Source organism: Chiloscyllium plagiosum, unplaced genomic scaffold (genome assembly GCF_037043375.1).
Source record: "Chiloscyllium plagiosum isolate Xiang-an unplaced genomic scaffold, Cpla_swu_hap1 HiC_scaffold_21, whole genome shotgun sequence".
In the NCBI taxonomy this organism is placed as follows: Eukaryota; Metazoa; Chordata; class Chondrichthyes; order Orectolobiformes; family Hemiscylliidae; genus Chiloscyllium; species Chiloscyllium plagiosum.
The window spans coordinates 14,351,521-14,365,298 of NW_028270159.1; the positions used below are offsets into that span (position 1 = coordinate 14,351,521).

General features: G+C 44.0%; 1 protein-coding gene across 1 annotated transcript in view; it reads left to right on the forward strand.

The window, feature by feature from the left end:
* The window catches only part of LOC122564928 (adenylate kinase isoenzyme 1-like), a 172,292-nt gene that overhangs the window by 43,154 nt on the left and 115,360 nt on the right, over positions 1–13,778 (forward strand). Inside the window, exon 6 of the mRNA XM_043720421.2 lies at positions 4,977–5,168. Within this exon, the coding sequence (XP_043576356.1) occupies positions 4,977–5,168 (192 nt within the window). The remainder of the gene's footprint in view (positions 1–4,976; positions 5,169–13,778) is intronic.

The following is a 13,778-nucleotide window of genomic DNA, read 5'->3' on the forward strand; positions in this document are numbered from 1 at the left end:
TCCAGTCTTGAATCCAACCAGTTTGGAGTGAAGCATATGTGCATCAGTCTCTAAATGTTGTAACAGAGGTGAGCAAGTCCATAGAGTAACGCAAATCATGGTAGCTGGTGAGGCACAGTGAAGGCGAGGAATACACCGGAGAGCTCCAGGGGGGTAGCTACAGGCAGCAGCAGCATTGTACACTGTAACAAATGGTGATACCTGCCAAGGGCAGGGAGGGAGCTAGCTACCTGGCAGCTGTCACAGTAACTCAGATATAGATTGCAAACGAGGCTTGGACATAAAACTAGGAGCAGGATGAGGTCAATTGGCCCTTTGGGCCTGTTCCGCCACTCAGTTAGATCGTGGCTGACCCGGGTGTGGTTTCAGTTCCACTCTCCTGGATTCTAATTAAATCTGTCTAGTTCAGCCTTGAATACATTTGAAGACCCAGCTCCCACTACCTTCTGCAAAAGAGAATTCCATACTCCAATAGCCATCTGAGAGAAAACAAAATCTCCTCGTCTCAGTCTTAAAAAGGAGACCTCTTCTTCTTAAACTATGTCCCTTCATTCTAATCTGACCACACATGAGGAAACACCTTTGAAATATTTCCCCTGTCTACACCCCTCAAGATCTTGCAACTCAATAAGATCACCTCCCATTCTTCAAAACTCAAAATAAGTATAGGCTTAACCTGTTTGATCTTCATTGCCTCTTAACCCAGAGTGAAGGGTTGATCCTTTAGAACTGAGATGAGGAATTTCTTAAGGTAGAGAGACACAAATCTATGGAACTCATTTCTGCAGAAGGCTGTGGAGGCCAAGTTATTGTGAGTATTTAAGAAAGAGGTAGATAGGTTCTTGATTAGTAATGGGATCAAGAGACATGGGAGAAGACAGGATAATGGGGTTGAGAAACATATCAGCCATGTTTGAATGGTGGAGCAGATTTGATGGACCAAATGGTCTAATTTTGCTCCCATATTTTATGTTCTTATGGTCTTAACTAATCCAGAAAGAGTGGAGCAGTGTAACTTTGTGTAGGCTTGGAGCTTCTCCACGTCACTTCCAGAAGATGTGCAGAAGTAGGACACAGTTTCAGAAGAGAAATGTTTACTCGACAAAGCTGTGAATAAGATTTTCCACCCACCTGAGAAGATGCCAGAGGCTTTCAGAGGGGAAATGATTGATTTACTTGAGCTGAGTTTGACATCGTTTATGTCCATGAACAACTCATTAATTTTAAGCAAGTATTACTCCCTGTGAGATCAGACACTGGCTGGAGAAACAATAGTTACAGCCCATGGAGATGAAGCAACAAGGTCCAGGTAGAATAACTCCCAATATTAAAGACATCCAAGTAATGCTGCAACACAAACCGTACATGTTGTTCACAATCCGCATATTCTCAATGTCGAACCTCACACATGCCTCGACCTCAACATCCTTATCATAGTAAGTTCCAAGAGAACAAAGTTCAGAAATAAACCGTTGTCGACCAGCCAGTTTAGGAGCAGCCAGGAGAAGATTTCATTCATCTTCCTACACTCATAGCCCAACCCAAAAGGAAGAAAGATAATCTCAAAGGATTCTATGTTAACATCAGAGAGCTGTTTCAACCTGTCAACAAGTGGGAAGCTGCAGACTGGATGAAAATGTTTCTTATTCCTATAATCACTGAAGATAGATTATGAGACAAAAATCAACAAAGCTTACCACAAGAAGCAAAAATTGAGAGCAAGAATGACCAGTATAACCCACTTGAATGTCATCATGTAACCTACTTAACACATTGAAATAGGGAACTTACATACTTTCAACATCAAGAATGGAGAAGCAGGGTTTGAACAAAATGGAGATAAGCTTCATATGACAGTGGAAACTAGACCAATGTCTACAGATCCAGGAAAGGGTCCAAAGGAAGAAATTGCCTGGTTTGAACATCCTGGATACTGTGAGGAAGAAAACAGCAGAGCTGTCTTCCCTTGTGGGACATTCATGAGATTAAAAGACCATTACCTGAGACAGCAGGGAAGAGTACCTCTGAGAAGGCCATTCAGGGGATTAAGTGTCTTGCAGACAACATATTGGAGCAGCTTTTGGGTTTCGTGGGGATGACATCCTCTGCAAAGGACATTCAAGTGGTGAAACAATCTCCAGGATTTCAGAGTCAAGGTTAACCTTCCTCAAACCAAAGACCATCCAAGTCTGACAAAGGCACATCATGCGAGCTCTGTAAAACGTCAGAGACGTGGATGGGATGGACTGTAGCAAATGTAAAATATAAAGGACATAAATAGCGTTCCAAAAATATTACATAATTAAGCGACTGAAGGGAGTTTGTTGGGGGTGGTACTTAAACATAATAACTATCAATAGAGAAAAGGTATTGGTGAGACTAACGGGGCTAATGGTCAATAAATCCCCTGGATGTAATGAGTTGCATCCTAAAACTTTAAAGAGGTGTTTTTAGAAATATTGGATACACTGGAATCTTTGGATCTGGAAAAAGTCCCAGAGAAATGGAAAACTACCGATATAACACCCTCATTCAAAAAAAGAGGAAGATGTAAAACAGGTAAGAATAAGCCAGTTAGCTTAACATCTGTCGTTGGAAAAATACAAGAGTCTGTTATAATGGATATAACAACAGAGCATTTAGAAATGGATAATATAACCAAACAAAATCTGCATGGGTGCACAAAGCAAAAACTTTGCCAAACAAATTAATTGGAATTCTTTGCGGAGGTAACAAGCAGGTTAGACAGAGAAGATCCAATACATGTGATGTAATGGATTTCCAAAAGGCGTTTGATAAGGCTATTTAATAAGTTAAGAACACATGATGTTAGGGGTAGAATACTTACATTGACTATTTGATTTGGTTTCTGTTATGGTGTTCCACCAGGAGGTGTCTAATTTTTTTGAAGATCTTAATTTAAAAAGACAGGGAAGTGGGGTGGGTTGATAACAGCACTTCCCAGCGATTGGATCCACAATGTTTCAGTCACTATCCTTTGAGAGAGTGCATTCCATTGAGTCAGAAACCTTTGAGTGAGGTCATTTCTCCTTACCTCACCCCAAAAAGATCAGGCCTTTATCATAGGCCCATGCTTCAGTGTTCTAGATTTCCCGGCCAGCAGAAAGAATCCCTCAGCATCTACACTTTCAATTCCTTTCAGTACCATAAGACCTTGAGACATGGGAGCAGATTTTGGCCATTCAGCCCATTGTGTCTGCTCCATCATTGGATCATGGCTGATGAGTTTCTCAACCCCATTCTCCTGCCTTCTCCCCATAACCCTTGATCGCCTTACTAATCAAGAATCTATCTATCTCAGTCTTAAATACATTCAGTTACTGGTCCTCTGCAGCCTTCTGTGGCAATGGGTACTACAGGTTCTCCACCATCTGGCTGAAGAAAAGCCTCCTTATTTCCGTTCTAAAGGATTGTCCTTTCACTCTGAGGCTGTGTCCCATGTTCTAGTCTCTCCTACTAATGGAGACGACTTCTCCAGGTCCACTCTATCCAGGCCTCTACCCCCTCATCCTTCTAAACTCCCATCGCTTACAGACCCAACTGCTCCTCATATGACAAGCCCTTCATCCCATTCTTGTAAACCTTCTCTGGGCCCCCTCTAACACCAGCACATCCTTCATTAGATTCAGGGCCCAAAAATGCTCACAATATTCCAAACATGGTCTGACAGAGCCTTATATATCGTCAGCGGTATATCCAAGCAGATAGGGTTGTTCAGAAAGCATATGGTGTTTTGGCTTTCATTAACAGGGGATCGAGTTTAAGAGCTGTGCGGTTTTGCTGCAGCTCTACAAGTCCCTGGTGAGACCACACTTGAAATATTGTGTCCAGTTCAGGTCACCCTACTATAGGAAAGATACAGGGGCTTTGGTGAGGGTGCAAAGAAGGTTTACCAGGATGCTGCCTGGACTGGAGGGCTTACCTTATGAAGAAAGGTTGAATAAGCTCGGACTTTTCTCTCTGGAGAGGAGGAGGAAGAGAGGAGACCTGATCGAGGTGTACAAAATAATGAGAGGAATGGATAGAGTCAATAGCCAGAGACTTTTCCCCAGGGCAGGATTAACTGGTATGAGGAGTCGTAGTTTGAAGATATTAGGAGGAAGGTATAAAGGAGACGTCAGAGGTAGGTTCTTTACGCAGAGAGTTGTGAATGCATGGAAGAGTTCCAGCTGTGGTGGTGGAAGCAGAGTCATTGGGGACATTTAAGTGACTGCTGGACAGGCACGTGGATAGCAGCGAGTTGAGGGGTGCATAGGTTAAGTTACTATATTTTACATTAGGATCAAATCTTGGCACAACATCATGTACCAAAAGGCCTGTTCTGTGCTGTACTTTTTTATGTTCTATGTTCTATCTCTGCTCTCAAAATGAACACTAACTATCTGAATGCGACCCTTCCTCTAAACTCCAGAACAGAAACCCTATTGAATGAACCCATCTTCATATAACAATGTTCTCACTGCAGCAACTAATTTCATGAACCTCCACTGTCCAGTGCATCTATAATGCAGAGACCAAGCCTAATTGACTCACACCTACATTCAGACACCGTTGAGGTGTTCAGCTAGACTTAAACCAGATCCCTGAGCTAAGGCACTATTGACCAAACTAATGTGAATCCCACAAGAGAGAGTGTTCACAATTGAATGTTGTACTCCACTTGCTGTAAAAGCTGTTGTATTTTTTGTTGCACTGGTCGCTGTTGGTATCTTTGTTTTCATAATCAGTAAGGTGGAGATCTCTGAATATGGCCTTTTCTTCATGAGGTTAATCCTTTGCGCTTGCTCTCCCTCTCTCTCTCTCTTTCTGTGTATGTGTGTGTGTCTGTGTTTATGTGTGTGTCTGTGTCTGTGTGTATGCGCGTCTGTGTGTGTGTGCGTCTGTATATCTGTGTGTCTGTGTGTGTCTGTCTGTGTGTGTTTGTGTCGGTGTGTGTGTCTGTGTGCTGGATCCAGATTGGTTCCCCTGACCTGGTGCTGCTGCTAGCGTGTTCCAACCACCGGTTACGCCAGCGCCTGGAGAAGCGAGCCGTGGAGCAGGGCCGGCCGGACGACAACAGCCACGCCATCGAGCGCAGGGTGGAAACCTTCAAACAGAACATCAACCTGATTGTGAAGTATTACCAGGAGAAGGAGCTCATTGTTCGGGTAAGGTCGTCATGGATAACTGCACACTGTGTGCATTCCTTCATCTGCAGCCGACCTATAGCTTATTAACCCCTGTCAGATATTCAGTTAGAAACAAAGGTCTCTGCTGAGATTAATTCCTTTTACGAGCAGCCAATCTGATAATTATTTTGATGTTTGTTTACTTGAGACAGTCTTCCCTATGAGGTGGGGCGCATGAGTTCACACTCCACTCCCGAAACCTGAGGTTTACAAGCAATTCCTGGATTGCAAACAGCTTTCATTACTGAGTCCATTTGCTAGTTGATTTCTGCACAAGTCAGAATGCAATGCAGAGCAATGTAAGTTAGCTGTTGGGTGGCACAGTGGCTCAGTGGCAGCACTGCTGCCTCACAGCACCAGGGACCTGGGTTCGATTCTAGCCTCGGGCAACTGTCTGTGTGGAGTTTGCACATTCTCCCCATATCTGCATGGGTTTCCTCCATGTGCTCTGGTTTCCTCCTACAGTCCAAATGTGCGCAGGTTGGGGTGAATTGGCCATGCTAAATTGCCCATAGTGTTCAGGGATGTGTAAGGTTAAGTGCATTAGTCAGGTGTAAATGTGGAGGAATAGGTCTGGGTTGGTTACTCTTTGGAAGGTCAGTGTGGACTTGTTGAGTCAAATGGCCTATTTCCACAATGTAGTGATTCTATCAACTCTAATAAGTACAAAGGAATATTTGAATGACACGTCTTTAAAATTACACCCCTGCATGGGATCGCATTCATATGTCAGATATTTGTAAATTGGGGACCGTCTATACGGTGAGAAAGTGAGGACTGCAGGTGCTGGAGATCAGAGCTGAAAATGTGTTGCTGGAAAAGCGCAGCAGGTCAGGCAGCATCCAAGAAGCAGGATAATCGACGTTTCGGGTTAGAAGGGCTTATGCCCGAAACGTCGATTCTCCTGCTTCTTGGATGCTGCCTGACCTGCTGCGCTTTTCCAGCAACACATTTTCAGACCGTCTATACTGTCTAAACTGACACTTCAGTGCTGTGCAGTGGGAGTGCTGTGCTGTCTTTCATTCAAATAAAATCCATGGCAATATTTTGAAGCACAGAAGAGTTATGGTCAATATTTATCTCTCAACCAACATCAGTGAAACAAATTTTCTGGTCTCTTTTGCATTGACATTCAGGCCTGCCGTATGTAAATGTCACACACAGTGATTTCAGTACTTCAAAGGCACTGCATTAGCTGCAAAGATTGCGATTGTGAAAGGTCTGTAACAGTGCAAGTTCTTGCTTGCTTTTTTTCAGAGGTGGGTACACCGTTTAGGCCAATGTTTTGATGTAGGTCCAAGGGAGCACTGCACTGCTGAAAGTGTCAAATTTCCAATGTAGTATTAAACCAAAGAGACTTTGTGTTGCAGTTGGTAACGTGCCCACCCTCTGGACTAGAAGTTCCGGCCTTCTAATGCCATTCCAGGGCGTGATGGCCAAGGAAGGGGCATTGATAATGTGGTCACACTGCCAGTAAACTCCTCGCACATGTGAAAGATGAGAGTGGTCCAGAGGGACGAATACTAAACTGGGCCAAGGTCAATGATATCAAAATTAGACAGGAGCTGGGAAAAGTGGATTGGACACAGCTACTTGGAGGAAAGTCCACATTTGATATGTGGGAGGCTTTCAAAGATAGGTTAAAGCTAGTGCTTTCCTTTGAAAACAAGGAAAGGCAAGATTCGTGAACAGTGGATGACAGGAGAAATTGTGTGACTCGCCAAAAGGAAAAGGGAAGCGTACATAAGGTCCAGGCAGCTAAGAACAGAACGAGCCCTGGAGGAATATCAGGAGAGTGGGACCAATCTTAAATGAGGAATCAAGAGGGCTAAAAGGGGTCATGAAATAACTTTAGCGAGCAGAATTAAAGAGAATCCCAAGTCCTTTTATAAGAAGCAAGAGAGAAAGGGTTGGTTCACTAAGAATGTAAGGTTGTGGGCTGAACCTGAGAAAATGGCTGAGATTTTCAATGATTACTTTGTATCAGTGTTCACTGAGGAATGGGAGGTGATGAATGCTGAGATTAGAAATAGAATCTTGTTTACTCTGGATCATATTGACATAAAGAGGGAAGATGTGTTGGGTAGGCTAAAGGATATTAAGGTGGACAAATACCCAGGATCGGATGGGATCTATCCCAGGTTGCTGAGGGAGGCAAGAGAGGAAGTAGCGGGGCTCTGACAGATATCGTTGTAGCATTCTTAACACAGATGAGGTGCCAAAGGAATTGGAGGGTTGCTCATGTACAAGAGGGGTACAAGAAGGGTAGTAGGGATATTCCAGGTGACTAAAGACCAATGAGCCTGACATCAGTGGTGGGAAAGTTGCTGGAGAAGGTACTGAGGGATAAAATCTATTTATATTTGGAAAAGAATGGGCTTATCAGTAATAGGCAACATGGTTTTGTGCAGGGTAGATCATGCCTTACCAACATAATCGAGTTCTTTGACGAAGTGACCAAGTTGAAAGATGAGGGAAGGGCTTTGGATGTCATATACATGGACTTCAGTAATGTGTTTGATAAGGTTCCCCATGGTAAGTTAATGGAGAAAGTGAAGTAACATGGTCTGCAGGGTGTTCTAGCTGGGTGGATAAAGAACTGGTTGAGCAACAGGAAACAGAGAGTAGTAGTTGAAGGGAATTTCTCAAAATGAAGAAAGGTGACCAGTGGTGTTCCACAGGACTCGGTGCTGGGGCCACTGTTGTTTGTGATCTACAAACATGATCTGGAAGATTGCATTGATGGTCTATCAGTATGTTTGCAGATGACACGAAGATTGGTAAAGTAGCAGAAAACATAGGGGACTGTCAAAGAATACAGGAAAATATAGATAGACTGGAGAGTTGGGCAGAGAAGTGGCAATTGGAGTTCAATCTGAGCAAATGTGAGGTGATGCATTTTGGGAAGTCTAATTCTAGAGCAAATTATACAATGAATGGAAGAGCCTTGGGAAAGGGTGATGAGCAGAGAGATCTGGGAGTTTAGGTCCATTGTACCCTGAAGGTTGCTGCACAGGTGGATAGAGTGGTCAAGAAGGCATATAGTATGCTTGCCTTCATTGGACGGGGTATTGAGTTTAAGAGCTGGCAGGTCATGTTGAAATTGTACAAGACTTTGATTCGGCCGTATTTAGAATACTGTGTACAGTTCTGATCACCACATTACCAAAAGGATATGGATGCTTTGGAGAGGGTGCAGAAAAGGTTTATGAGAATGTTGCCTGGTATGGAAGGTGTTAGCTGTGAAGAGAGGTTGAGTAGGTTAGGATTGTCTGCATTAGAAAAAAGGAGATTGAGGGGGGACCTAATTGAGGTCTATGAAATCATGAAGGGTATAGACAGGGTAGATAGAGATAAGCTTTTTCCCAGGGTGAGGGATTCAGTAACGAGAGGTCACACGTTCAAGGTGAGAGGTGGAAAGTTTAAGGGGGATACATGCGGAAAGTACTTCATACAGAGGGTGGTAGGTGCTTGGAACGCGTTGCTAGCAGAGGTAGTAGAGGCAGGCATGGTAGATTCATTTAAGGTGCATCGGGACAGATGCATGAGTAGGTGGGGAACAGAGGGATACAGATGCTTAGGAATTGGGCGATAGGTTAAGACAGTAGATTTGGATCGGCTCAGATTTGGAGGGCTGAAGGGCCTATTCCTGGGCTTAAATTTTCGTTGTTTTTTGTTCTTTGTTCATATGCCAGTGGTGGCCAGTGAGAGTGGGCAAGATTCCTGGCCAGCAACCTAACGGGCAGGAGTTTGGAATCTTTCCCATCGTTATCCATAGCTCCAGGTTACAACCAGATTGAAAGGCGCGTGTTGTCACAGCAATGCAGACTTCCTGAGTAAGAGAGAGCACACAGCACCATCAGTAAATGAAGTCCCTGTTCATGTGAATACAGATGTTATAATAGCCTGCAGGAGAAGCCTGGCCAATATGTGACACTGAACTGACATTACTGAGATAGATTCTTTGGCCATCCATCTCTTTGTTATTAATTGGGAGCTTCCCCTGAGCCAACCAGTTGCCTACAAAACATGAACTGTTCCATTTTCACAGTCAGTGCTCTGGGGCATCCAGAGTATGTGTACGGTGCTACATGAATGCAGGTTCATTTCTTCCTGTCTACTGAAGGGATGCCAGCCTTAATGCATCTTAGAAGGAGTTCCGTGTTTGGAGTGGGGATGTGGATGATGATGGTGTACCTAAGAAAAACAGATTCAATCGGACTTCGATTAACTTAATTCACCCCTTGGTAAACTGATGGGATTGGGCTGCAGCACTGTTTAGACCCCCCCCCCCCCCCCCCCCACTTTGATTTAATTCTCTATTCGAATGAAGGCAAGGTAATGTTGGGCAAAACAATCATTGGCATTCCCTTGGTGCTTTTAATATGAGAAAAGTGTCCCAAATGTATCAAATAAAGATTTATGAAAAGTATAAAAGATGAACCAAAACCTTGCTTCTCCTGTCAACAAGATGAGCTAAAACATACCTCCAATCACTCATGAACAGATACCCCAGCATCTATATGGCCTGTGTGGAGGGGTGCTTTTGGATTATCATTACTCTTCCTGACATTGACCAGTGAAGCGGGTGTGGTTTCAATGGGATATTGCCCAGTACCACCTTGAGCAAACATCCAGACCTCCTGCCAACAGTAACACCCTTTCATCTTCATGAGCAGTGCAAAGGGAACACCAGTGGGACCCAGACTCTGTGCGTTAGTAAAGCAACAGAGCTTGCCAATTCAATCTGTTCCCACCATTAGATCATGGTTGCTCTATAACTGTACCTCCATTTACCTGCCTTTGTTTGACTCCTGTTAGAGCTCTTATAAAGTCATAGAGCCATACAGCAAGGAAACAGACCCTTTGGTCCATACCCAACATAATCCTAAACTCAACTTGTCCCACCTGCGTGCTCCTAGCCCATATCCCTCCAAACCTTTCCTATTCATTTATCCAAATGTCTTTTACACATTGTAATTGTGCCCCTTCCACCACTTCCTCAGGAAGTTCTTCCAACACATGACCCACGTTCTGTGCAAAAAATTTGTCCCTCATGTCTTTTTTAAATGTGTCTCCTCTCACTTTAACAATATGTTCCCCTAATCTTGAACTCCTCCACCCTTGGGAAAAGATACCTGCCCCTCACCTTGTCTGTGCTCATCAAAATGTCATCAACCTCTGTAAGGTCACCTCTCAATCCATCTTGAAAAATCTCAGTTTTGGCATTTTTGATCATCCCCCCCCCCCATTTGGGGGCCACCTCTCTCAACTCCCTGCCACATTGTTTCCACCCCCTCCTCCAACTGTGTCGTCCTGGGTACTGGTGTCAGGCCAAGAGTCTGCTCCTTGTAAGGCAACTGCAGACTTATCGTGGGAGTCGAGCAAGACCTCTGAGCAAATCTGTGATCAAGTTGGAGTCACAGAACAGTGCGACACAGAAGAATTCGATTTAGCCAATTAATACTGTGCCAACTTTCTCAAAGAGAACATTTCCCCCATTCTTTCTCCAAATCCCTGCGATGATTTCTCCTTCAAATATTTACCCATTTTGTTTGGGAAGCCATCACAGGTTCTGTCAGTAGCGCCATTAGACAGTACATTACAAATTTAACCCACTCGATAGATTAAAGAAGATTTTCCCTCATGATGCCTTAACCACATTAATCTGTGTCTTCTAGTTGTTGAGTCTTCGGCTGTTGGAAACTGTTTCTTATTATTTACTTTATCTGAAACCGGCATGAAACTTTCTCAGATCGCTATCAAATCTTCTGAATTTAAATCTAAACTTTTAGCTATTCAGGGAGTACAGGGAGAGCGAGGAAAAATGGATTTGAGGGAGAGGGTCAGCCATGATTATATTGAATGGCACAACAAGCTGGAAGGGTTGAATGGCCTGTAGTTTCAATGTTTCTCTGTGCCTTCTGTGCTGTCAGGTGGACAGCTGCTTATCCAGTCTACCCATGCAATGATATTCTCTCACAAGTGCAACCAATCTAGTAAGCCTTTTCTAGAGACAGTGAGGTTTGCAGGTGCTGGAGATCAGAGTTGAGAGTGCGTTGCTGGAAAAGCACAGCAGGTCAGGCAGCATCCGAGGTGCAGGAAAATCGACGTTTCAGGTCGTAGCCCTTCATCAGGATTCCTGGATGTTGCCTGACCTGCTGTGCTTTTCCAGCAACAGACTCTCAACTAAGCCTTTTCTAGGTTGACTCTCTCCAGGGACTACAGATCCCGCGTAGTGAATAGGAAGTGGGGGAATTAACTTATTTTCTGCTGATCAAAGTTCCCCCTCCACAAACTATGTGGCTGTTCGGAGGGTCTACAGAGGATGATTAAAGCACCGAAGCATTGAGTTCCGAGTTTGGAGATCAGTTCAGCAATGGAAGAAGTTAATAAGGAATGTAAGTGCTGATGGAATCCTCTCAATGATAGCCACCACTCAGTGCCATTGTGGTCTGTCTCCATGGTTCCATGCAGATTAGCCTTTTGTGGAACTTGTTTGGAGGTGATTTTAGGCAAAAAGACAGTGCAGGTCAACTCACCAATCTGCAGGTGATGAGCAAAAGAGCTTTCTTTCTGACCTTGAGCAGGCCCTCCACAGTCACTATCCATTTGTACCAAGGAGGTTGAGGGAGGAGTTTGGACAGAGGTGCTGTGAATTTTTCGTTAGAAGCAAAGTATTGCAAATGTTGGAATGTAAATCAAAACAAAGAATGCTAGAGGAACTCAAATGGGTCTGGCAGTGTCTGTGGAGAGAGAAACAGAGTTAACACTTCGAGTCCAGTGGGACTTCCTCAGGACAGACTGAATGGAACAGTTCTGAAGGGGTCATATTGGATTTGAAACGTTAACTCTGTTTCTCTCTCCACAGATGCTGCCTGACCTGCTGTGAACTTCCTTGTTGCCTCAATGGATGGGTGGTCAGCAAAAGAGGTAGGTTTACAGCTGTGTTTTTTGTCATCTGATGTGCCACTAGAACAAGTGGTTGCAAACACTGCATATGAACTCAGTGTTGGATAAATGGATAAAGGTATCAGCTTTGAGGTGCACTTGCTTGTCACATGTACCTATAGCAGATGGACTTCAGCAGTTTAGGAAGACAGCTCAACCTCTCAAAGGCAACTAGGGACAGGCAATAAACTCTGACCTAGACAGCGACACCCATATCTCATGAGTGAATAAAAATAATGGCACTAAATTCTCTTCCCCTCAAATGTCAAAATCACTTAACGCCTGAGAGTGCTTTGTATGGATGTCTCCAGGTTTATTTTTCACCACATATTGGGCACTTTGCAAGCTCTGAGGCTGTGGTTTTCTTCAGATCTAAGTTTGAGTCATCCTATCGAGGAGCTCCCCCTGCTCATCTGGCTGGAGAGTACCGTGTGCAGGAATTCTCCACACAATTTGACTGACCCAGTGAAACTGGGAGCTCTGTCCAGTACCAGATTATAACCAGATATAAGGAAGACAATTAAAAGCTGTTCGCTGATACTACAAGAACTAGGGGATATAAACCTAAGGTTTTGAGCAAAGGTTGCTTGGGGAATTTGAGTGCATTCAGTGAGTGGTAATGACCTGGAAATCACAGCCTGTGAGATGATGACTGGAAGTTAATGAACCTTTGACAAAAATAATCTTTGAAGAGTACAGAGATAACACCAGGAATCAGGCTTGACTGGATTACTCTATGGAGACTTGATGGGCTCCTTTGGCTTCACAATACAAGTGTCCTTGCTGAAGATACTCGAATCGTTTCATCTCAAGCATCATTCAATTCCTCGCCTTCTCTGATCGGCCAGTAGTTCTTCACCTTCTAATCTCAGTTTCTATAACAACCCTATCTCCCTCTGTATTGTCCCTCGCAGCTAGAGTCATTACCCACCTGACTCTGGGAGCTTCGAAATCCTCCTCCTCCCTCTCTCCATCCTCATGTTGTTGAAAGTCTCGGTATGGAATTTCTTTCACTCCTCTTACAATCTGCGGGAGCATCAGTTAGCTCCTGAAGCACTGGACCCTCACGTGTGGATATTGAGCAGTGCAATCACCAAGGCTTCTGGGAAAGGCTTTGCTGCGGGAACTCTTCATGCTTGCTCAGTAGAGACACCGTGTCCATCGCTGCATTGATCTGAGCAAGTAGCAGTCAGGTTATCCATTACTCCCAAAGTACCATTACGGGTGAATACAGGGTTAAAGAAAAACTAAGGAGAACTGGAAAGCACCAGTGATGTGATGCCAAGTTTGGGGCTAACTGATCTGTAGCTCACAGGAGGAAGAAAAGAGCAGGAGATGTAAGGAGTTCTACTTTTGAGAGTGAGAGAAGGATTGGATATAAGTTACTGAGTACTATGGCACCATATTGCAGTTAATAAATCACCACACAAAGTCCTACCCCATTCTGATGTTAAGCACAGAGGTGCATGCAACACATTATCTGGAACACTAATATTTATTGATAAAAGTTTTTCTGACAGAGCTCATGACAACTGAGGTAGTTAGTTTGGGAACCACAGGAGGCCAAAGAATTGTGGCATTCTTCCAGTCCTATTCTTACAAAGTCGTAACAGGCCCATCTGATAATCGAAGTTCGAA